Source organism: Bos indicus, chromosome 5, assembly GCF_029378745.1.
Source record: "Bos indicus isolate NIAB-ARS_2022 breed Sahiwal x Tharparkar chromosome 5, NIAB-ARS_B.indTharparkar_mat_pri_1.0, whole genome shotgun sequence".
Taxonomy (NCBI): domain Eukaryota; kingdom Metazoa; phylum Chordata; class Mammalia; order Artiodactyla; family Bovidae; genus Bos; species Bos indicus.
Window position 1 is genome coordinate 26,790,059 of NC_091764.1, and position 14,123 is coordinate 26,804,181.

General features: G+C 53.9%; 1 protein-coding gene across 1 annotated transcript; it reads left to right on the forward strand.

Moving 5' to 3' along the window:
- The first annotated feature begins 348 nt into the window (after positions 1 to 348).
- Positions 349 to 8,009, forward strand: SP7 (Sp7 transcription factor). The gene is made up of 2 exons (XM_019960016.2): positions 349 to 442; positions 5,145 to 8,009. The coding sequence occupies exons 1-2, from the start codon at positions 422 to 424 to the stop codon at positions 6,417 to 6,419; spliced, it is 1,296 nt and encodes a 431-aa protein (XP_019815575.2). The 5' UTR covers positions 349 to 421; the 3' UTR covers positions 6,420 to 8,009.
- The last annotated feature ends 6,114 nt before the right edge of the window (positions 8,010 to 14,123 follow it).

The window sequence follows — 14,123 nt, forward strand, 5'->3', positions numbered from 1 at the left end:
GGCAGGGTGTGGGGCACCTGGGCCCACCCTGCATCCGCCCAGACCCTCAGCACCCCCGGCATGCCCTGACAACTTGCCCTATCCCTACCCCCTCCTGCTTCCCTGGGAGCCCCGTTTCTCCTCTCCCGCCCAGATCCCTTCTTTGGGGGAGCTCAGCAAATGGAGCAGGAAATTTGGACCCTCTGCCTCCCTCTCTCGCCCTGCTCATTGGATCCGGAGCCTTCTCCGCTGGGAAAGCTGTAATTAGAGGGTGGATCCCTACAGACAGAGAGCAGCCCCCCCCACCCCCACCCCCTAGTCCCTTCTAACTTTAGATCTCTTCTCTCCCATTCTCCCATTCTCCCTCCCTCTCCCTCTCCCTCTCTCCGGCTCAGCTCTCTCCATCTGCCTGGCTCCCTGGGACCCGTTCCCCAGCCTCAGGATGGCGTCCTCCCTGCTTGAGGTAACTGCCCCCTCCTTCCCCCAGGACACCAGCCTCGATCTTAATGGTCCTAATCCCTGTCCACTCCCACCTTCTAACTCACACAGACTGTTGCTCTGGTGCTTGTCACTTCCAGGGGTCAGAGGAGGGGTGGGGGGCAGGAGAAAGGGGAGGAGAGAGAGCAGGGCAAGGGGTCACGGAGCAGTCAGATCAGGACTGAGGGGATTAGGTTAGAAGAAGGCATGGACCCCTGAGGTCCGCCAAGCACACCAGCTCTGAGGAGTGGAAGAGGGATTGAGGGATCGAGAAAGGAAGGGGAGGGGAGTGAAGAGAGAGGAGTGGGAGAGAGATAAACTGGTAGGGGACAGGGGGAGAGAAATAGGCCAGAGGGCTGGCTGAGTGGGCACTGGGCAACAGTGAGTACATGGTTCTTTGGGGGTCCTGGCTCTGGGGACTCACCCTAAGCAGTGTCTTGTCTGGTTTGTAGGTGGGGAGGGGGCTGGGCTTCTGGGCTGGTAGCAGAGGAGGTGGGCAATGAGAGAAAGGAGAGGGCAGTCCATGTATGTGGGGGGGCTGACCAGAGGAACTGGGCCCAGGTCTGAGAGGCAACCAAGGAGGAGGGCCAGGGTCTGAGGCCGCCTGCCCGGCTCACAAATATTTAGCTTTCAGCCAAAGACAAACTCAGCTCTATTTTGGGAGTGGGAGGCTCCAGGGCGGACCGGGCCACTTCCCCTCCAGGCTGGGACCCCAGCATCCCTTGCCTCTGGCACTGAGAATGGAGGGAACCAGGGTACCACGGGGGTCAGGGCTTGGGGGCTTGAGAAACTGCTGACTCTGCCAGGGCTTCTGAGGGACTCATGGCACATCACAGTTGGAAAGGCGGACTCACAGTCACTCAGAGGCTGTCTGAATGTCCCGAGTTCTCCTTGCTTCTGGATCTCTGACTCTGTGTCTCTGTTACCACTTCTGCTTTCTGGCTCCCTCCATAGGAATTTGGGACCAGAGAGCCCTTCCCAAAGATCAACTCCCATCAGTGGCCTTGACCTTCTGTATTCTTGGGCCCCTCTGAAGGCCCCACATCTGCTCCCAGTACACTAGCTCATGTCCAAGCTGACTCATTCAGCCCTACAGGAGAGGTGTGTGTGAGATGGACCAGGAGTCTCTTAACACCTGTGTTCACTGGCCTGCATGTGAGTGTCAGAATGTAGAGCAGCACACCTGCACGTGTGGCTGGTTTTGTGGGAGCACAGGTGTGTGTGCAGGCTGGGTCACCCAAGTATCTGTTAGTCCAAGTGGGGAATGGTGTGTGTAAGGCTGGTGGATAGGGAACCTGTGACTGAGTTTGAGGGAATGGCATGTGAGGCAGTGGGGCGGACACCATGACCTAGTTGCGGGTCCTCAGGGGCTTTGTCTACCCTCTACTGCAAGGAGGCAGATTGCTCACCCCACCATCTCCCCAAGAGACTCTTGATTGAGCCATCATTGAAATGCTGTGCTTGGTCTTGAGGAAGCTGGAGGACTAAGGTGCATGGAAATCCTGGGTCCACCCAAGGCAGGGGCCGTGTCAATGGGCGTGGGCTTCATGCCAGAGTTGCCAGCGTGGCACTGGTGCCGGCGGGAGTGGCTGGGCCAGAGGTCTGCTGGAAAGACATGGGATTGGGGTAGCATTTGGCAAGAGGAGCGTGTCCTGGAAACTGGACTTTCTTATCCCTCATTCCCTGTAATCTGGAGATGCCCCTGATACCAAGGCTTCCAGCCTCTGTCTCTTTCATCTATTTTGAGGGGCACCTGGGCCCTCAAGCTTCTTCTTATACCCCCATCAGGAAGTCCTCTTGGACAGTGGGAAGAACTTGGGGGTTCAGAGAGGGAAGCGTGACAGGAGGCTCACCTGGGCTGAGTGAGATGCAGAGGATCAGGGAGGAGGGAGAAATGGGGATGGGGGCTAATGGGGACGGAGACTTGGGAGCTGGAAGAACTAAATAATTTGGGAGGAGGCTGAAAGTGGAGAACTGGAAACTGGGACCTCAGGTGGCCAGTCAGCACTCAAGTGTCCAAGTGAGCCTTCCAGTGAGAGGTCAGGGGAAAGAGGGCGGGGTCCCCTCCCCATGTGAGAGTGAGAGCTGGGACAGCTCCTTATCTTGTTCCTTCTCCAGAGATTCCCCCTTCAGTACTTAAAAGCCTGTTTTGGTGTGGTTGGCATTGTTTTCAATGGATGTGGGTGGAAGCAGGAGGAAAAACAACTCGAAGGTGGGCTCCAGCCCCCGGGTCCCCCATATGGGGACACAGGCACACATATTTAGAATCCTTAACCAGGACCCTCTCCCTAGTTCTCGGGAGAGCCCAAGCAGCAGGACAAGGAAACTGAGGCTGCGATGAACCTTAGCCAAGTACCCAGCTCTTGGCCTCCAGAACCTTCTGAGCTGTCCGGTGCCCGGCTCCCCCTTCTCTGTCCCCCGGGCCCTGGGGCCCTCTGTTCCCCAGGGCGGGGGTCTCCTGTTGGCCTGGGGCTGCTTGCCTTCTCTCACCCCTCCTTCCCGCCCCATGGCTGGGTGGGGTCCTTGGGCTTGGCTGAGGCCCCTGTGGCCACAGTGTGAGGGCCGGGCGGGGGGGACGGCGTCGGCGTTTTTAAAAATAAACCGACCGCAGGGAAACCAACGGAGCCGGGCCAGGCAGGCAGAGGGGGAGGGGGTGGTCAGGGGGAGAGGGAGGGAGGAGTGGCCTGGTCTGGGGGTTTTCTGAAGCCCAGCACCGGTGGGGTTTTCTCTTAGGTAGGAAATTGGCCCTCCCACCTCCCCCCTTTCTTCCTTCCCCCTCCTTTCTTTGCTCTGCTTTCCTGTGCCTTCCTTGCCCAATCTCTTTCCATCACCTCTCTTTGTTTATTCTGCGTTCCTCTCTCTCCCTCCTTTTGTCGCTTTTTCCTTCTCTTCTCTTTTGCGTCCCTGCCCATTTCTGCCCCTGTGGGCCAGCTCCCACTGTTTTCACTCCCCCCCCACCCCCTACCACCAGGGACTTTAAGGTCAGGTTCTCACCCTGCGGGCTCCTCTGCTCTGTGGGTCTATGGGTTCTGCTCTATGGTTCTATGGGTCTCTGCCCCTCTCCTTTGCACAATATATTTTGACCTTTCCTTTCCACTAGGATTTGCCTCCTGCCCCAGCAGCTGCCCTGCCTTACCCACCTCCGCTTGGGAGGTGAGAGGCTCCAGGGACACCCTGGCTGGGAAGGATGCAGGGCTTCTGCCATGGCCAGATTTGAGGATGCTTTTGATGGTTCAAATATGGGAGTCCATGGTGTCATCAGGACCTCAGAAAGAGGTCACTGGGCAGGGGGAACAGCAGGTTTCCCTTTGGGAGCAGGGCAAGGCAGGCGATTGCACACGCAGCCCTCACTGCAAGCCTTTAAACTTCAGATTTACCCCTAGGATTGGTGTCACAGGTGCAGACTACGTGCTCGGAGATAGCAGGCTGGCCTGGGAACCCTGGATTTTTGGGTTCTTTTTCAGTTTTACTGAGAAGGTACAAGGTACATTTTTGCTGCTGTCGTTGAGGGCCCCTGTCAAGGGACTATACAGGGTCAGCTTCTGACTTGTTTTTGGTGGGATTCTCAGTAATGGATGCCTATGCGTGCCAGCCAGAGATCCAGGAGGGCACCATTTCCTTATGGGATGTCCCAGAGCTGACTCAGGGAGGGGTACCGTGAGGGATGGTGATCTCAGGGAGCCTTGGCCTGGTAGCAACAGCACAATGGGCATTTGGTATTCCTAAAAGATCCCTGTGCCTTGCATCTACACACATTTCCCTCATTCACTGTGCTGGAGGGGTCTCTACGTGTTAGGGGACACTGAGGCATGGAGGGAGGGGTGTGGCTGTGAGCCACTATCATAGCCAATCCAATTCCCTGCCCTGGAGGGGTGTGAGGATTTCAGCTCTCCAGGCCCTCCCAAAGGGGTACCAGCTGGCTCCACAAAGCAGGAGGTGCCTAATGCCCGCTTGAAAGACATTCTTGCCTCAGCCACAGCCCTGGCTTGGCGGCAACCCTGTTCCCTCTCAATGTCCCAGTGTCTCCGCCGTCGCTTCCTCTTGCTCCCTGGCCCAGGGTCCCTGCCAAGAGAAAGAGATTCCTTACCAGGGACATGAGGACACTGCTTTAGGGTGACTAGGCCACTGCCTTAGTCAGGAGATGAAGTAGAGACAGGAAGTGAATAAGGGGTCAAGCTGGGAAAACCTGGAACGGGGGCAACTACGGTCCCCTAAGACTTTGGCTTTTCCCCACGCTGCTCTTTCAGCCTCGTCTTTCCTTTCCAAGTCCCCCACCATGGCCTCTGCTCCCAACCCACTTCCAGGGGTCAGGATCCCTAATACTCACCGCATCCGGGTGCTGCCTTGATCCCTGGCTCTTCTTTCTCATGGCTTTTTAAGAAGCATCTCCTGTTCCTCGGAGGCCCTTGCACATCCCCAGCATCACAGGGAGCTCTGCTTCCTGCCTGCTAGGTTGGGTGTCACCGTCCCTGTCTTGGTCCTCTGCTCTTTTTCCAGACTCTATCTGAGCTCTTCCCTGGGTCCCAGTCCTCACTGCCCATCCCTCTCCCTGACCTTACCTCTGAATCCCCATCCTCTTCACCTCTTCCTCACCACCTTTGTTCTTCTGTTCTCCAGGTCTCCAGGCTGTGCAGTCCTTCTGCACATCTCCTTTTCTCCACCTAACCAATGCTTCTCTCTCCCCACAGGAGGAAGCTCACTATGGCTCCAGCCCCCTGGCCATGCTGACAGCGGCGTGCAGTAAATTTGGCAGCTCCAGCCCTCTGCGGGACTCCACGACACTGGGCAAAGCAGGCACAAAGAAGCCATACTCTGTGACCAGTGACCTTTCGGCCTCCAAAACCATGGGGGATGCTTACCCAGCCCCCTTCTCCAGCACCAATGGGCTCCTCTCCCCACCAGGAAGCCCTCCAGCACCCACCTCGGGCTATGCCAATGACTACCCTCCCTTTTCCCACTCGTTCCCAGGGCCCACGGGCACCCAGGACCCTGGGCTCCTAGTGCCCAAGGGGCACAGCTCTTCTGACTGCCTGCCCAGCGTCTACACCTCTCTGGACATGGCACATCCCTATGGCTCCTGGTACAAGGCAGGCATCCATGCAGGCATCTCACCGGGCCCAGGCAATGCTCCTACCCCTTGGTGGGACATGCATCCTGGGGGCAACTGGCTCGGTGGCGGGCAGGGCCAGGGTGATGGGCTGCAAGGGACACTGCCTGCAGGCCCTGCTCAGCCTCCACTGAACCCTCAGCTGCCCACCTACCCGTCCGACTTTGCCCCCCTTAATCCAGCCCCCTATCCAGCTCCCCATCTCCTGCAGCCAGGGCCCCAGCATGTCTTGCCCCAGGATGTCTATAAACCCAAGGCGGTGGGCAACAGTGGGCAGCTGGAGGGGAGCGGTGGAGCCAAACCCCCCCGGGGTGCAGGCACAGGGGGCAGTGCTGGCTACGGGAGCAGTGGAGCAGGGCGCTCCTCCTGCGACTGCCCCAACTGCCAGGAGCTGGAGCGCCTGGGTGCTGCCGCAGCCGGGCTGCGAAAGAAGCCGATCCACAGTTGCCACATCCCGGGCTGTGGCAAGGTGTACGGCAAGGCCTCCCATCTGAAGGCCCACTTGCGCTGGCACACGGGCGAGAGGCCTTTCGTCTGCAACTGGCTCTTCTGCGGCAAGAGGTTCACCCGTTCGGACGAGCTGGAGCGCCACGTGCGCACTCACACCCGGGAGAAGAAGTTCACCTGCCTACTCTGCTCCAAGCGCTTTACCCGAAGCGACCACCTGAGCAAACATCAACGCACCCACGGTGAGCCAGGTCCAGGACCCCCACCCAGCGGCCCCAAGGAGCTGGGGGAGGGCCGCAGCACTGGCGAAGAGGAGGCCAGTCAGACGCCCAGACCTTCTGCCTCACCGGCACCCCCAGAAAAAGCCCCTGAAGGCAGCCCGGAGCAGAGCAACCTGCTGGAGATCTGAGCCGGGTGGAGGTCTCTAGCCCCCTGAGTCTGCCTTTCCAGCCTCTCCTGGCTCTGTGGACCACTGCTTGCCCCTCACCCCCTTTGACCCATGCATGTTGCCCTTTGCAACTCTATCCATCTTTCCCTCTTCCCACCCATTCTGGGCCTGGGTATCACCCTGCATGCTTCCTCAGCTTACTTCCTCCCCTTGCCATGAGACCCTTCTGCAAACTCTCATCTCAGGCCGTCACCTGGTGCCTGATCTCTGCACTCAGGGCTTCAGAAGCTCTTTCCTCGCTACTGCTCAGTTTCTCTCTCTGCTCTTACCAAACCAACTCACTTCCCCTCCATCTGGGCTCCCAACACTTCATTTCTCCATCTCACCGACTCCTTTATGTGCATCTTTTCTGCCTCCCAAGCTTATTTACCACTATTCCTTAGCTTTCAGGCTCCAATCTTCTCAACTTTGTAGTCCACTGCCTTCTATGCTCCAGAGCGTTTTTTTTACAAACACAGTCATGATGATGATAATGATAATTTATTGCCCCCTGGTGGCCTCTTCATTAGGGACCAGAGTTCAGGGGATTGGGGTAAGTGACCTGGCAGGGAGCAGGGTGCCAAGAGGGGGCAGACTGGTGGGGATCTGATCCCAAAGATGGGGTGACCCCAGGGTCAGGGAGGCTGCCCCCAGGCATGTATATTTAACCCCTATGTTCCAAGAGAAATGAATAGTAATAATAATAATTCTATTTATCTAAGTTATGATGACAGGTCAGGTAGAGTGAGCTGGGGAGGGAAGGGGGTCCATTTCTGCTATGGAAATTTTAGCCAAATGCATCTCTGTCTAGAAAAAGTGATAGTGGAGATCTTGTTAATAGAACTTCTATCATCAGGGTCTCAGTTAATGGTGTTTCTCTTAACAGAATCTCTGCTAATAGAGTGAATTAGCTAGATCTCTGTTAATGAGTTGATGGGGTATCTCACAACTAGGGGATCCCTAATATTTCCAGCCCTAGCCAGAAGCTGTGAAAACTCAAGCCCTATGGAGGGGAGAACTGGAATGTACTCCAGATTCCTTGACCCCAGAGCAGGTTCTTCCACTGCCCCTCCTGACACCATGACCCCATTAGGCTAATCCCTTGTTGCCACCTTTAACAGAGCTTGCAGCTGCCATCTTAGACATGCTCTTTGGGGAAGCCCATCTAACCCAAGGAGGACATTAGTTTGGAGGTGTCTCTCCTGGAAAAAAGGCGGGGAAGGCTTCCTCTGGGATCAGATCAAGAAAATCGAGTATTTATTGAGTGCCTACTCTGTGCAAGGCACTGTGATAGGCTGGTGCCCAGAAGTCATGAGAAAGAAGAATTTATAGACCTAGGAGGACAGAGGTCCCCAAGCTGCCTTGGGGTTGCATCCACAGGCCGGCAACCTGGGACTTCCGATGCTCCCAACTCCACCTCCAGTGACTTTTAAAGCCGCTTCGTGCCTTTGAATGCCTTTCCTGTGACTTTGGATCCTCCTTTTCTATTTCTTGCTCCCTCAAGGCCCCAAGTTAAAGGGTTAAAGCCGCCGGAGCTTGGGGAGAGGGTAATATTGTGGAAGGGAAGGGATCAAGCCCTCATGGAGTCTTTTTTTTTTTTTTTTTAATTTAATAAATAAAAGTTTGATTTTAAATTTTGTCATGCTGAGAAAAGAGGAAGAAGAGGGCAAATAGGCGAGCCACAGGATTTCTCCTTGGCAACCCGGGGAGTCACCAGGGGCATTGTGTCCTGCCTGTTTGCACGTTACGCCCAGGGTAGAATACTTCGGCTGTCCCGCCTTGCGGTGGAGGTGTTTTTAACGGCCCAGAGCTCTCTGCGGAGTTGGGAAGGCAAAGAGGTTTCTTCCCCGGCTCTTCCTCGGGCTCGGCACCAGCGGACCTGGCCCGGCATTAGCCGGGACGCGCGCCGGCCCCGTGAGGAGTACCGCGGGGCCAGAGCCCGGCGCGGTGCGGCTCCCGCGGGCGGACCCGCCTGGCACGTAACCCGCCCCCGGCCCGGGGCCTGCAATCAGTCGTGCCCGCCACGGAGTTAGAGGCGGAACAAAAGGCACTCTGTGGCGGCCAGCCCCCAGCCACAATAGGGCTTTGTGCGGCCCCCGCCCCCTAGGGCTCCCCCGCCAGGCAGAGGGGCTCACCCGCAGCTCCCCCGGCTTGGGCCCGACTGCGGGCGGCGCCCCAGTCTGCCGGTACCGCTCGGGGCATCGGGAGAGGCCCGCCGCGCTGCAGCGGGGAGGGGTCGGCGGGTCCCAGGCGGCGATCCGGCCGAACTCGAGCTACCGGCCCCCTTCCCACCCCGCCCCCGTCCAGGTGCGAAATCTCCTGCCCTCGGGCGGGGAGCGAAGCTTCAAAGGCTCTTTGAAGAGGATCGGAGTTCCGAGGACTCTCCCGCGGGCCGGGGGCCGCGGCGGAAGAGAGACTGAAAAGGGGCGGGAGACGCCCAGGCTCGCGGCGGCAGCCCGAAGTGGACCCCCGGGCTCGGCTCCTCGGGACCCCCCAGGGCCTGGCTTTCTCGCCTGCCGGTCTCCGCCTGTCCGGTGCCAGCTCCCGCCCGCCGCAGCCTCGCGGTCGTCCCCTCCCCGGCCCCTCGGCCCCTTTCATCTTCCCTAGACTCCGCTTGGGGTTTTGCTGGTTTCTGGGAGATAAAAACCGCCTCAAATAGCGGCGGCGCGCTGCCAGGACAAACAGGGCCGGGCGGGCCATGTGCGCCTGGTTACCGGCCCCGGGCCGGGGCGCCGGGCTTCGGCGGGCCCGGGGAAGGGGCGGCGGGACGAGGTCCAGGCACCCAGGCTCCCGTGATGCCTCCCGCCTCTCAAAGTAGGGGGCCCATTTTAGAAGTTTCGGGCAGCGGCAGGGGCGCTGCCTCGGTTTCCCGCCCAGGTCGTAGGGAGTGGCCGGGGTGGAGAGACCGCCTGCTGAGAGCTCTGCGCCCCCGGGACTGTGGGTCTCAGTCACTGTGACGCCGGGGCCACCGCGCCCCCTGGTGAATTTAGTGGAGAGTGCGCTAGGCCCGGACTACTCTCCCAAGACTCTGCAAATTGTGAAAAATCATTCAACAAACATTAAATAAGCTGTATGGGCTTCCGGTAAAGAATCCGCCTGTAATGCGGGAGACCTGGGTTCGACCCCTGGATTGGGAAAGGTCCCCTCCAGTATTCTTGCCAGGAGAATCCCCGTGGACAGAGGAGCCTGCGGGCTACAGTCTATGGGGTCACAAAGAGTCGGACACGACTGAACAACTAAGCACACACATGGGAGATGGTGACTGTGTGTGAATACACAGAGCACCGTTTCCTTCTCTCCAGGTCACATTACTGGTAAGAGGCAGGTACCTAACTGATAATTATAACGCAATCTGTTGGGGAAAATCAGGCTTCATTGAAGGGAGGGTGGAAGTTGCAGGCCCAGGCTGTAGTGAGTTGTGGGGGTTGGATGGTGCCAAGGTTAAGATACAATGAAACTGTTTGGGGGTGGGACCTCCCTGGTGGTCCAGTGGTTAAGAATCACCTGCCAGTGCAGGGGACACTGTTCCATCCCTGGTGCAGGAAGATGCCACATGAGGTAGAGCAACTACAGCACAACTCTAGGCCAGTGCTCTAGAGCCTGTGTTCCCCAACAGGAGAAGCAATGGCAATGAGAGTCCCAAACACAAGGAGAGAGATAAAGCCCTCACACAGCAAGAAAGACCTGGTGCAGGCGAAAATAAATACATTAATTAAAAAAAAAGTTTGTGAGTGGCATTTCACTGCTCTCCACAGGTCTGTCAGTCACAGACTCCCACTTTTCCTTCAATCCTATGTTGCTTTCCTGTCTCAGGAAGTGCTTTCTCAGCCAATTTCTCCAAACTTGCCGGTTTGTATATTCTGCTCTTTTACGCCTTCTGTGACTTCCCAGACAACAGTCAGCTAAGGGCCAGACGGGGTACTCATGGTGTTGTCCACGCTGTACCACCTGGGGACTTTTTGGAGCTACAGCTTCAGAGCTCCATCCCAGAATTTGTATTTTAACAAGATTTTCAGATGAGTCCTATGTTTATTAACCTTCTGGAACCCCTGGTTTTCTGACTCGGGGTATAATGCTCGAGGGGAACTTTTCATGTAGAAAGAAGGGGCAGACACAGAGAAAAATATTAAAGCAGAATGTCTCTCCATTGAGGCTGGTTGCTCTTGGGAGTGGGGACTATGCTTTATACAGTTCTGTGTGCCCAGAGCCTGATCCTTGGAATTGCTGAGTGTGTGTGTGTGTGTGTGTGTGTGTGTGTGTGCACGCGTGCACGCATGCGTGTTCAGTCGTGTTCAACTCTTTTCAACACCATTGGCTGTAGCCCACCAGGCTCCCCTGTCCATGGAATTTTCTAGGCAATAATACTGGAGTAGGGTGCCATTTTCTTTTTCAGGTGATCTTTGCCACCCAGGGATAAAACTCTTATCTCCTGCATCTCCTGCAGGGGGTTCTTTATCACTGTGCCACCTGGGAAGCCCTGGAATTGCTTATTAATATTTGTTAAATGAATGAACCAATGTCCAGGGTCACCTAGTTTGTGGCAGAGTTAGAGCTGTTTATCTCCTGAATCTGCTTAGTGCTTTACAATTTCTTAAATGGCTTTGTTTCCATTTTTATGTATGGGAAACAACCATGCGTTACTACCCTCTGCAAATGAGGGAGATCAGATCAGATCAGATCAGTCGCTCAGTCGTGTCCACTCTTTGCGACCCCATGAATCGCAGCACGCCAGGCCTCTCTGTCCATCACCAACTCCCGGAGTTCACTCAGACTCACATCCATCGAGTCAGTGATGCCATCCAGCCATCTCATCCTCTGTCGGCCCCTTCTCCTCCTGCCCCCAATCCCTCCCAGCATCAGAGTCTTTTCCAATGAGTCAACTCTTCGCATGAGGTGGCCAAAGTACTGGAGTTTCAGCTTTAGCATCATTCCTTCCAAAGAAATCCCAGGGCTGATCTCCTTCAGAATGGACTGGTTGGATCTCCTTGCAGTCCAAGGGACTCTCAAGAGTCTTCTCCAGCACCACAATTCAAAAGCATCAATTCTTCGGTGCTCAGCTTTCTTCACAGTCCAACTCTCACATCCACACATGACCACAGGAAAAACCATAGCCTTGACTAGACGAACCTTGGTTGGCAAAGGAATGTTTCTGCTTTTGAATATGCTATCTAGGTTGGTCATAACTTTCCTTCCAAGGAGTAAGCATCTTTTAATTTCATGGCTGCAGTCACCATCTGTAGTGATTTTGGAGCCCAGAAAAATAAAGTCTGACACTGTTTCCACTGTTTCCCCATCTATTTCCCATGAAGTGGTGGGACCAGATGCCATGATCTTCGTTTTCTGAATGTTGAGCTTTAAGCCAACTTTTTCACTCTCCACTTTCACTTTCATCAAGAGGCTTTTGAGTTCCTCTTCACTTTCTGCCATAAGGGTGGTGTCATCTGCATATCTGAGGTTATTGATATTTCTCCCGGAAATCTTGATTCCAGCTTGTGTTTTTTCCAGTCCAGCGTTTCTCATGATGTACTCTGCATATAAGTTAAATAAACAGGGTGACAATATACAGCCTTGACGTATTCCTTTTCCTATTTGGAACCAGTCTATTGTTCCATGTCCAGTTCTAACTGTTGCTTCTTGACCTGCATACAAATTTCTCAAGAGGCAGGTCAGGTGGTCTGGTATTCCCATCTCTTTCAGAATTTTCCACAGTTTATTGTGATCCACACAGTCAAAGGCTTTGGCATAGTCAATAAAGCAGAAATAGATGTTTTTTTCTGGAACTCTCTTGCTTTTTCCATGATCCAGCGGATGTTGGCAATTTGATCTCTGGTTCCTCTGCCTTTTCGAAAACCAGCTTGAACATCAGGAAGTTCACGGTTCATGTATTGCTGAAGCCTGGCTTGGAGAATTTTGAGCATTACTTTAGTAGCGTGTGAGATGAGTGCAATTGTGCAGTAGTTTGAGCATTCTTTGGCATTGCCTTTCTTTGGGATTGGAATGAAAACTGACCTTTTCCAGTCCTGTGGCCACTGCTGAGTTTTCCAAATTTGCTGGCATATTGAGTGCAACACTTTCACAGCATCATCTTTCAGGATTTGGAATAGCTCAACTGGAATTCCATCACCTCCACTAGCTTTGTTCGTAGTGATGCTTTCTAAGGCCCTGACTTCACATTCCAGGATGTCTGGCTCTAGGTCAGTGATCACACAATCGTGATTATTTGGGTCGTGAAGATCTTTTTTGTACAGTTCTTCTGTGTATTCTTGCCATCTCTTCTTAATATCTTCTGCTTCTGTTAGGTCCATACCATTTCTGTTCTTTATCGAGCTCATCTTTGCATGAAATGTTCCTTTGGTATCTCTGATTTTTCTTGAAGAGATCTCTAGTCTTTCCCATTCTGTTATTTTCCTCTATTTCTTTGCATTGATCGCTGAAGAAGGCTTTCTTATCTCTTCTCCCTATTCTTTGGAACTCTGCATTCAGATGTTTATATCTTTCCTTTGGGAACTGAAGCTCAAAGAGTTCAGTGATTTTCCAAAGTTACACAGCTGTAAGAAGAGGAGCCTGCAATTGCATTAGACTCCAATTCTATTAATAACTCCATTGTTATGAATTAGAGTAAGATAAATATCGCTTAAAAATTGCAGCATAGTTGATATACAACATTGTATCAGTTTTAAGTGTACAATTTAGTGATTTGATACTTTTATAGATTATACTCCATACAGAGTTATTATAAAGTATTGACTACTTTCCCTGTGCTATATTGGCTACAATGTTTCAAGTGTACAACACAATGATTTGTTATTTCTTTAGATTATACTCCACACAAAATTATTATAAAACATTGGCTATATTCCTTGAGTACTGCTGTTGTTGTTCAGTTGCTAAGTCGTGTCCCGACTCTTTGCGACCCGACGGACTGTAGCCCTCCAGGCTCCTGTCCATGGGATTTCCCAGGCAAGAATACTGGAATGGGTTGCCATTTCCCTCTCAAGGGGATCTTCCCTGACCAAGGACTGAACCACAGGTTCTTGCTTCTCCTGCTTGGCAGTCGGATTCTTCACCTGGGGAAGCCCCGTGTTGACATTACATCCTTGTATTTTTTACTTTGTAGCTTGTACCTCTTAATCCCCTTCACCTATTTTTGCCCCTCTCCTCTCCATCTCACTTTTATTCTGAAGGCAGAATTCCCGGTTTTGGTATTTTTAAGGTCCGATCTCCCTCGTGCCTCACTTTCCTTTTGGTAGTATAACAGTACCCATCTCATGGAGTTGTAAAGATTAGTCAAGCACTTATCATAATAAATGCTCAGGAAATATCAGTTTCCCAACTGTTCCCACTTTTCCTTCCAGGAAGCCTAACCCTGTGGCCTTTAGGTTCTGGCGGGCGCAGTACTCTCCCTCCCAAGGTCTCCCGCCTGACTTTCCTCCTCCGGGTGAGCGTCCCTCAACTTTCCAGCCAGCTGCCCGTGATAAGAGTCGGTATTTTCCTCTGGGCGATTCACAGTTCTGGAAGGGTTTAATTAGGTACTTCCCTGAACGTGGCTTATTTTGAGCTTTTCGAGTGCTGAGAGTGAGTGGGAGACTATGCTGGGGAATTCGGAACTGGGAAAACAGCAGTCTCACAGGAAACAAAACAAAAAAAAACCCGCTGTGACTCTTAACTAGGGGTCAGCGCTGCGGA

What these genes read in the sequence shown, in the direction of transcription:
- SP7 (XM_019960016.2), top strand. Translation starts at nt 422, where the DNA reads ATGGCGTCCTCCCTGCTTGAG. An exon ending in TGGCGTCCTCCCTGCTTGAG is followed by an intron (nt 443 to 5,144) that starts GTAACTGCCCCC and finishes CTCTCCCCACAG; the next exon opens with GAGGAAGCTCACTATGGCTC.